This window comes from Ctenopharyngodon idella, chromosome 2 (genome assembly GCF_019924925.1).
Source record: "Ctenopharyngodon idella isolate HZGC_01 chromosome 2, HZGC01, whole genome shotgun sequence".
NCBI classification, from domain to species: Eukaryota; Metazoa; Chordata; class Actinopteri; order Cypriniformes; family Xenocyprididae; genus Ctenopharyngodon; species Ctenopharyngodon idella.
The window spans coordinates 6,615,477-6,626,188 of record NC_067221.1 but is presented as its reverse complement, the minus strand read 5'-3'; the positions used below and the strand labels follow the sequence as shown (position 1 = coordinate 6,626,188).

Sequence of the window (10,712 nt, the reverse complement as noted above, 5' to 3'; positions counted from 1 at the left end):
TATATATCTGTATTCTGTATTTTTATGCAGATCACTTCTTGTATGCTTATTGTTTTAAAATAAAAATATTTACATTATATTTAAAACAAAATATGAGAAACGCTTAAACGCCCATAGATTGTGCAGTCTGGTTGGTCAGAAGACGGAAGTCGTCACCTTTTTCACAGCTCACCACCCAGAAAACTTCCGACTTCCGAAGTTGAAAACAAACAGCTACATTTTGCTAGCTAAGCATCAAGGAAGTCTTTAGTGCTTACCTCTCCGCTGTGGGACGTGCAGGCGAAGACGAGAGCAGGTATTTCTGCTGACACTGTTGTGATCATATTATAAGTCTACAGACGTCGAGATGAGCAGATTTGTCTGCTAACTTTGATAGCCAGCCGGCTGCTCTCTTGCTATGAAAGCTAGGCTGCTAATTCTAAAATCCACTTGAGAAATAAGCAAAGCTTGAATAACTTCAGGACGAGGTCTGTTTGACTTGGCTTTGATGGTTTAAAAATAACTAAACTGAATCGAAATGAACCCGAGGGACTGAGTTTAATAATAAAAAGCCTAAAAAAACATAACCTGCTAACCCGTCCATTACAATGAATAAGTCATTTATTAACCATAGTTTCACTATCGTGACTAAAAACAAGGTGATTAGATTCCTTGAAATCAAAGTGTTATTATGTGGTTCTTGCGCATAAGCATTTGCTAAATTTATCAAATGTTTTTACTATGCTATATGTAAAGTACTATTAATGTGTTATTAATTATTGGAAGATATCCATTAATTCAGTATGTTCCTATTAAACATTGTAGTGCGCTTGAGAGAACTGTGAGTTGTGTGGCTCAACTGCCCATTTTTACCTGTGGTGAGCCTCCATTGAGGATGACAATGGAAGAGATGAAGAATGAAGCTGAGACAAATTCAATAGTCTCTATGACATTATATGCAGTCATGTACCCAGTCTTCAATGAGGTATTCACATTTACACTTCAGTATAAGCCAATATGCTGATTATTGGCCATAAAAAATGACGTGCTGTTCATGTTTAAATATATTGTGTATATATGTGCTCTCAGTTGTTATGGATATTTCTTTAAATTTATTTATTTATTTATTGGCTGTTAACTGCACACAGTGCACAGTGATGAATTTGATCAACACATGCTTGGGGTCGATAAGATTTATTAAATGTAAAGTCTCTTATGCTCAGCAAGACTGCAATTATTTGATCAAAAATACAGTAAAAAGTATATTGTGAAATATTATAGTTTTTTAATAGTATTTTATAATATAGTTTTTATTTTATTTTAATATATTTTAAAATCTAATTCGTTTTTGGCAAAGCTGAAATTTCAGCACCATTACTCGAGTCTTCAGTGTCACATGATCCTTCAGAAATCATTCTAATATGCTGATTTGGAGCTCAAGAAACATTTTATATCATTATCAATTATGGAAACAGTGCTGCTTAATATTTTTTAATTTTCCCAGGATTCTTTGATGAATAGAAAGTTATTTGAAATTAACATTATATTTGAATTTACTTTAAACATGTCTTTACTGTCACTTTTGATCAATTTAAAGTGTCCTCGCTGAATAAAAGTATAAATTAATTTTAAAAAGAGTCTTACTGACCCCAAACTTTTCAACAGTAATGTAGCTTACAGCAGTTGATATATTATCATAAAGTACTGTGTGAATATGAAATGCTGGTCTGATTTTGACTTTGTTCATAATATGACAGTTGGAGAGGATAAACCTGTCAGCGGCACAGACATTGCGGGCAGCATTTATCAAAGTAAGACTTCCTGAAAGTGTCCATTTATCAGCTGGCACATGCCGATAGTACAGTATTTATTTTTCTGACATGTTATCTCTCTTTATCTGAGCCTTGTGATGATGTATTTGTTTATTAAAAAGATTAATTTCATGCTTATTGACATAATGTGAGGTTTACTGATGTGAGTTTAATCTCTCTTTAATCAACGCCACCTTCTAAAGGCAGAGAAAGAGAACCCAGGGCTCACTCAGGATATCATCATGAAGATACTGGAGAAGAAGAACGTGGAGCTCAACTTCACCGAGTCACTACTGCGCATGGCTGCAGATGATGTGGAGGGTAAGAAAGCAATTTTCCTCTGGTACAGTCGCTATTTCTGGATCTTTCCTGCAGTAACACTCACAAAAATACAAGTAATGATTGGCCAACAGAGTCTAATATTTGTGATCATGTGCACCTGTTTTAGTATCTGAACCTAAGAAGGTTTGTGTCTGACTCATATTTCACAGAGTACATGATTGAAAGACCAGAGCAGGAATTCCAGGACCTGAACGAGAAAGCACGAGCCCTCAAACATATCCTGAGTAAAATCCCAGACGAGATCAACGACAGAGTGCGCTTCCTACAGACCATAAAGTGAGAATCCTGTCCCTTGTCTTAACCTGTTGTCGTTCCACTTTACCGCCTGCGGTACACATACCTTTCAAAAGAGACCAAAACCACGCTTCTACTCCAAATGGTTCAAGAACAGCATGCAATTTACTTCAGTTATGGCTTTTTTAGGCATTTCAGGCAAATTTTACAGGAGTGCTAAGGGGTTTAAGGGATAGTTCACCCAAAAATAGAAATTCTGTCATCATGTACTCACCCTCATGTCGTTCAAAACCCATAAGACTTTCATTGATCTTCAGAACACAAATGAAGATCTTTTTAATGAAATCTAAGAGATTTCTGTCCCTCCATTGACAGCTACACAACTGACACTTTGATGCTTAAAAAGTTCATAAAGAGATCGTAAAACTAATCCATATGAATCGAGTGATTCAGTCCAAATTTACTGAAGAGACACGATCACTTTATATGATGGACAGATTCAATTTAGGCTTTTATTCACTTATATTCATTCATCAATGCACATCAATTCAGAATCAGAAAGAGCTTTATTAAGACAAAGTGCAAAAAAAGCAAAAAACAATATATAATATAGACAATTTGTATGTACAGTTATGATGTGTGCAAATTTGAAATATAAATAAGTATGTGTTTTAAGTAAATAATGTATAATAGTGTTGTGTGTTCCGTGTTTGTCAAGTGTTCATGAGATGGATTGCCTGAGGGAAGAAACTGTTCCTGTGTCTGGTTGTTCTGGTGCTCAGAGCTTTGTAGCGTCGACCAGATGGCAACAGTTTAAAGAGGGAGTGTGCTGGATGTGAGTGGTCCAGAGTGATTTTCTTTGCCCTTTTTCTCACTCTGGATAAGTACAGTTCTTGGAGAGTGGGGAGGGTTGTACCAATTATTCGCTCAGCAGACCGGACTACCCTCTGTAGTTTTCTGAGGTCAGATTTGGTAGCTGAGCTGAACCAGACAGATATAGAAGTGCAGAGGATGGATTCAATAATGGCAGAGTAAAACTGTTTCAGCAGCTCCTGTGGTAGGTTGAACTTCCTCAGCTGGCGAAGGAAGTACAACCTCTGCTGGGCCTTTTTCACAATGGAAACACAGAAGGTACACAGAAGCTCAAGCATGTTCGCTTGATGTGTGAGAACCAATGAGGTTCATTCTCGTGTGTTACGCAGAATGTTTGAGCTTCAGCAAGAACCAGTGAGGTTCATTCTCGAGTTACGCAGCACGTTTGAGCTTCCTCAAGAACCAATGAGGTTCATTCTCATGTGTTACACGGCACGTTTGAGCTTCAGCAAGAACCAATGAGGTTCATTCTCGTGTGTTACGCAGAATGTTTGAGCTTCAGCAAGAACCAGTGAGGTTCACTCTCGAGTTACGCAGCACGTTTGAGCTTCCTCAAGAACCAATGAGGTTCATTCTCATGTGTTACATGGCACGTTTGAGCTTCAGCAAGAACCAATGAGGTTCATTCTCATGTTACACAGCACGTTTGAGCTTCCGCAAGAACCAGTGAGGTTCATTCTTGTGTTACGCAGCACGTTTGAGCTTCAGCAAGAACCAATGAGGTTCATTCTCGTGTGTTACACAGAACGTTTGAGCTTCCTCAAGAACCAATGAGGTTAATTCTCGTGTTACGCGGCACGTTTGAGCTTCCTCAAGAACCAATGAGGTTCATTCTCGTGTTACGCAGCACGTTTGAGCTTCAGCAAGAACCAATGAGGTTCATTCTCGTGTGTTACGCGGCACATTTGAGCTTCCTCAAGAACCAATGAGGTTCATTCTTGTATGTTACACAGCTTCCACAAGAACCAATGAGGTTTGATCTCGCGCGTCAAGGAATTGCGGTTGAGCTTCTGTTTATGTTCGCTGATCAATGTTTATATGTAAATAAAAGCCTAAATTTAATCTGTTCATCATATAAAGTGATTGAGTTTCTTCAGGAAACATAGACTAAACCGCTCAATTCCTAAGGATTAGTTTTATGATCTCTTCATGAACTTTTTGAAGTGGTAGTTACATAGCTGTCAATGGAGGAACAGAAATCTCGCAAAACATCAGCTTCCATCGCCGCTAGTTCTATAACGTATGCTTGGTGTGTCACTGCCTTTATGCATAGTCGCATAATATGACATTTACCATCAATGATCCAGTAGCAGCCTTCAAATATGTGAGCAGAAGTTGTTGAAATTCTGTGTGTGAAATGTTTCATCTAAGTTTACTGGCGCAATGCAAAATTATTTAGTAGTGCGTAAGTTGTAACTTGGTGCCTCTTTATGTCAAAACCTAGCTAAATTGTAACTTACGCACAGCTGGTGCAACCGGCCTCTGGCCCAGTAATCAGCATGACACTTAACCTCCAGTCACTCCAGGGGGATTGTCCCAGTAATAAGCATTCTGTAAGTCACTTAGGATAAAAGCGTCTGCTAAATGACCACTTATGTTTAACTTACTTAATACAAAGTAGAGTAATGATCACGCAATAACTGTAGTCGAAATCGTTTGGAGCCTATAGATTCCCCCCCCCTTATAGCCTTGCATAAAGTGTAGTGCTTTAGCTTTAATCAAGCAATCAGCCAGCAATTAATCGACTAAGCAATCTCACATAGCTGACAATAACATGGGTACATAGACCTCAGGAGATGTTCAAACGTGTAAGATTTGTAGACATTTTAATGGGCCTCGCCTCTATTATCTTGCCATTCTCCACTGCCTGACTGCTGAGTCAGTGCTTCGCTGTTCATAAATGTATTCATCACTCCTGACCTCTTGCTGATTTCCACAGAGACATCGCCAGTGCTATTAAGGAGCTGCTGGACACAGTCAACAATGTGTTTAAGAAATATCAGTATCAGAATCGCAGGGTAGGTATTTCTTACTTCACAGAAACTCTGTTGCACAAGCAAGTTAGGATGGTTTTTAAAAGAATATTTTGTGTTTAATACAAGTTAAGCTCAACTCACAGCTCTTAATGATTATTCTAGAGCTGTGCAATTCTGGATAAATTGAGAATCACAAATGTTTAAAATTTGTGAGATCACAATTCTCCCACAATTCTGAAACAATAACAAAATAACATCATTCTGACAAAATGTTAATTGCTGCAGTCTATTTAAAAATGCTTAATTTGAATTGACTCACTCATAAAGACTTCACTTACTTAATTACTAGATGAATCAGCCTATTTGAATTAATCTTTTGAATGATTCATTGACATACATTTTTTTAACAGTCACTTACTTTAACAAGTACGAACACACACAGATCTGAATGTTCCGCTGTGATCGTACTTGTTAAAGGTTTAACAGGCATAGCAAAAAAGTGGAAGTGAATGTGGCCAATTTGTAAAGGTTAATACTCATTATTCCAATAGTATTAGCCACATGACGTAAACAGTATGTGAATTCATGACATTAAGCACTAGAACACTGACCTGAACTTCCTCTCCACTAGATGCAAGGTAGTGCTGCATGATTAATCTCTAAAAGATTGTGATCTCAATTCAAACACCCACACTATCTTATTCCTAAATGACAACAATTTGTCCGTCTATTAAACCTTCAACAAGTACGATCACAGCTGAACATTCAGATCTGCTTTGGCACTGCCGCTGAGCCAGAGAGAGCAGTTGTCATGTATAGGTAGGAAACTGCATCACAAACAGTATTTTCAACCATACAGTATCATCGTTTCTGTTACAGTAACTCAAATTATCACAGAAGTACTGGGGTAAAAGTTGTTCGGATATAAACACTGATGTATATAGTAGTGATTTCACCTTTTCAAAGTAGTTCAAATAACATGTCAAATAAAGATCGTATCACATACATTGTTACACCAGTAGGTGGCGACACGTGACTGTTATGAAAAATGTATCTGTCATTGACAAATTTAAGAGATCCATTCAAAAATGCTGATTCATCCAGTCATGAAAAACAAGTCTTTATGAGTGAGTCATTGAATCATTCATTCAAACCAATTTTTATTAATAATAATAATGAATTATTTTTACATAGACTGCAGCAATTAACACCTCTAGTAAATAACATTATTTTTTTCAGTTGTCTATTCAGAATCATGAGAATTGTGATCTCGATTTTTTTAAAGTATAATTTAATTGTATAGTTTGTCTTGCATCCCATTAAATTACATGGAGAGGGCGGGGTTTATGGCCTATACAGGGACCAACCACCTAGGAGCGATCAAAATGCTTTGGCTTCACTTTTCAGGACTTGTGTGGCACGCTTGGAGAAAACATTTTCTGTGTAAAGTTGTCAAAATTTAGAACTTTATTGCCATGGCAACCTAATAGCTAAAACCTTTAAATGAGTGTAAAAATTAAATGTTGTTGTTGTAAATGAACAATATCTTAAATACACGCACAAGCTTTAACTGAAAAAAAAATCATGTTAAGTGGTTTTATAAAATTATAAGCTTCACATTTCTGCTTTTAAACCATCCAAAAATTGCCTCCCTTTACTTCTATTGTAAATGCCTCACTGTAACCTCTTTTCTTTATAAAGATAATGAGGGATGAGTCTCTTTTTTGCATAATAAATATTATGCCACAAATGCTGTCAATTGAGCTCAACTTGCTGGAAAATTCTTTTAATAGTCATATTAACATGCTTTTTTTATTTATTTTTTTTTTTTTACTATAATATAAATCTAATATGGATTTATATTCTTCTTCTTTTTCCCAGACACTTGAACACCAAAAGAAGGAGTTTGTGAAGTACTCCAAAAGCTTCAGTGATACGCTGAAAACATACTTCAAAGATGGAAAGTAAGCAAGCAGACAGTGACGGATGTTTTTTCAAAGTGCAGTGCTCATGCTTCAAGCAGACATCTGTTTTACAGATCTTCTATGAAAGTGCATTTCTCAATGAAAAATGATGGGCCAATTGATATCCCGAGCACTGACGTTTCTCTTTCTTGTCCGCAGGGCAATAAACGTCTTTATCAGTGCCAACAGGCTTATCCACCAAACTAACTTGATACTGCAGACCTTCAAAACCGTCGCCTAGGAGACGCAGCTGTGATGTGTGCGGGAGTGTGGAGCCAGTTTTGTGTAATATACAAAGATTTTGTCTTTTGAAAGTATAATTTATAAACGTTTGCCTCATTTGAAGGAAGTTGAAATGAGGAGTTCAAGACATGTTAATTTACTCTTAGCTTGAATAATCATGATTTTCACCCTTCTTGACCACTTCATTACCTTTTTCTTTCACTGTTGTTCCAATCAAATGAAAGCCAAAAGACTTTGCGCCTTAAAGTGTCATTTAACATTCCATATACAAAGTGTAAATATTGCTATTCTTTGCCGTTCAGGCATAAAGAATAAGAATAAATGATGTATTTAACAGATATTTGGTTATAAATGTTCAATAAATAGTTTCCAAATGTTTAATATTCTCTGTCTTGGGAGGTTTTCAATTTATTCACTTAATATATGCCCAAGATGCACCAAGAAAGTTAAAAACACGACTTTTATGAAGTCTGCTCTGTAATGTACATTAAGCAGCACAGTTAATGGAAGAGCTCTTCGGCTTTCTGTGTTTAAGTGGATATTTAATGGTCTCTGTAATGTCTGAGCAGATACAGAAGGGGGTGTCCTGGGCTGAGAGATGCTGAGGATAGTCTCATCATGCTATTCGTTTTGAAATTTAAAACCTAAATGCATATTTGATTTTATGTACAAACATACATTACCATTAAAGTATGCGGTCGGTAAGATTTTATGTTGTTTAAAGAAGTCTCTCATGTTCACTTAGGCTACATTTTTTGAAAAACTGAAATATTACTCACATTTACATTAAAGGGTTAGTTCACTCAAAAATGAAAATAATGTCATTAATTACTCACCCTCATGTCGTTTCACACCCGTAAGACCTTCGTTCATCATCAGAACACAAATGAAGATATTTTTGATAAAATCCAGTGGCTCAGTGAGGCCTGCATTTACAGCAAGATAATTAACACTTTCAATGCCCAGAAAGCTACTAAAGACGTATTTAAAACGGTTAATGTGACTACAGTGGTTCAACCTTAATGTTATGAAATGACGAGAATAGTTTTTGTGCGCCAAAAAAACAAATAACGACTTTATTTAACAATATCTAGTGATGGACGATTTCAAAACACTGCTTCATGAAGCTTCGAAGCTTTACAAATCTTGTTTCGAATCAGTGATTCGGAGTGTGTATCAAACTGCCAAAGTCATGTGATTTCTGTAAACGAGGCTTCATTACGTCATAAGTGTTTTGAAATTTCAATGGTTCACCACTGGGGGACGTGACTTTGACAGTTTGATTCATGCTCCGAACCACTGATTTGAAACAAGTTTTGTAAAGCTTCGAAGCTTCATGAAGCAGTGTTTTAAAATCTCCCATCACTAGATATTGTTGAATAAAGTCGTTATTTTGTTTTTTTGGTGCACAAAAAGTATTCTCGTCACTTCATAACATTAAAGTTGAACCACTGTAGTCACATTAACCATTTTAAATATGTCTTTAGCAGCTTTCTGGGCATTGAAAGTGTTAATTGTCTTGCTGTAAATGCAGGCCTCACTGAGCCATTGAATTTTATCAAAAAATATCTTAATTTGTGTTCTGAAGATGAAAGGTCTTATGGGTGTGGAACGACATGAGGGTGAGTAATTAATGACAGAAATTTCATTTTTGGGTGAACTAACCATTTAACTGTTTTCTACTTTAATACATTTTAAAATGTCATTTATTCGTGTGATGACACAGCCAATTTTCAGCATCACTCCAGTCTTCAGTGTCACATGATCCTACAGAAATCATTCTAATATGCTGATTTGGTATTTAAGAAACATTTATTATTATTATTTATGTTAAAAACAGATGAAAATAGTTACTTTCTTTTGTGGAAACCTTGCTACATTTTTTGCTGGAATCTTTGCATCCTGAAAAAAGAGCAGTTGCACTTTTGCAATAATATAAAATTTATAATGTAATCCAAAATATATTAGATTATATATGATAATAAAAAATTATAAATGTCTTTAACTTGATCAAAACTTATAGTTGAGGTTTGGAATGATATGAGGCACAGTAAATGATGATTTTTCAGTTTTTCAACTATTTTCTTTCCCATAGCATTTGTTTTTATCTCCTGATATTTACCTATCAACATTCAACAAGGAGAGGAGCTCATACACATAATAGTATCTGATTTCTTTAAAACAATTTTATTTAGAGGCCAAATGCAAAGATGAAACATTTTCTACTTCCATCGTCATCAGTGATGTTTTTTGTAAGACATATTCTACTATTAAGTGTGTGAACTCCTCTCCATGTTGAACTTTGATATATTTTTTGGTAACACTTTACAGTAAGGTCTCATTTGTCAACTAATGTCAACTGTTTTTGCTGTTCCTAATATTTAGCTTAAAGGGATAATTCACCCAAAAATGTCATCATTTACTCACCCTCAAGTTGTTCCAAACCTGTATGAATATATTTCTTCTGTTGAACACAAAAGAAGATATTTTGAAGAATGTCGAAAACTAAACAGTTGATGGACCACATTGATTGACTTCCATAGTATTTTTTTTTTTTGTCACTGGGGCCTGTCAACTGTTTGGTTACCTATATTCTTCAAAATATCTTTTTGTGTTCAACAGAAGAAAGAAACACATTTAGGTTTGGAACAACTTGAGGGGACAGAATTTTCATTTTTGGGTGAATTATCTCTTTAAATATCATCTCATTTGAGCCAATATAGGCCTTCTGCTGTAGTTTCATGCGTGGTAAAATCCCTGAGAGAAAAGCCTAAGTGACTGCCAAGGCAGGGCGACAGATGATACTGGTGAGCAAACCATTTATTACTGACTCTAAATAGAACGCCCAAGGCCAGCACAGACAAGTTGCTGCTTCTGCTTTAATATCTAATGATGCCCTTTTAGGCTCACCGATTTGTCTTGTGAAAACTATTTAGTCTGAAGCTATTTGTTGAAACAGTTTAGAAGTTTGCAGCTGCAGCACATTGATCAATTATAGAGGCCTATTGATTGGAAATGTCAGCAGGCATGACTCTGTGCGTCAACTGTATTCATAATATTTTTCTCCACCTGTCGATAAGAGACCGAGTGCCACCGCTTCTTGGTGAGGGGGTTCGGCGGGGCTCTGTCCGCAAGCCTGATAAAGCAACAGCGTAATCTGACCATTGGCAGAACCTGCTGAAAAGCCTCTTTATGAAGAGAGAGGCCATCGGCTGGACGTTTCGCAGAAGCTTTTGACATTGCAAACGCTGCTGGCATGGTCTCCTCTACTGCCTGCTTTAATAGCTCTC

The 10,712-nt window shown here is 36.4% G+C and overlaps 1 protein-coding gene across 1 annotated transcript; it reads left to right on the top strand.

The window, feature by feature from the left end:
* The first annotated feature begins 135 nt into the window (after nt 1-135).
* Nucleotides 136-7,805, top strand: pdcd10b (programmed cell death 10b). The gene is made up of 8 exons (XM_051871747.1): nt 136-295; nt 805-964; nt 1,737-1,790; nt 1,994-2,111; nt 2,282-2,408; nt 5,179-5,257; nt 7,097-7,179; nt 7,339-7,805. The coding sequence occupies exons 2-8, from the start codon at nt 875-877 to the stop codon at nt 7,418-7,420; spliced, it is 633 nt and encodes a 210-aa protein (XP_051727707.1). The 5' UTR covers nt 136-295; nt 805-874; the 3' UTR covers nt 7,421-7,805.
* Nucleotides 7,806-10,712: the final 2,907 nt, after the last annotated feature.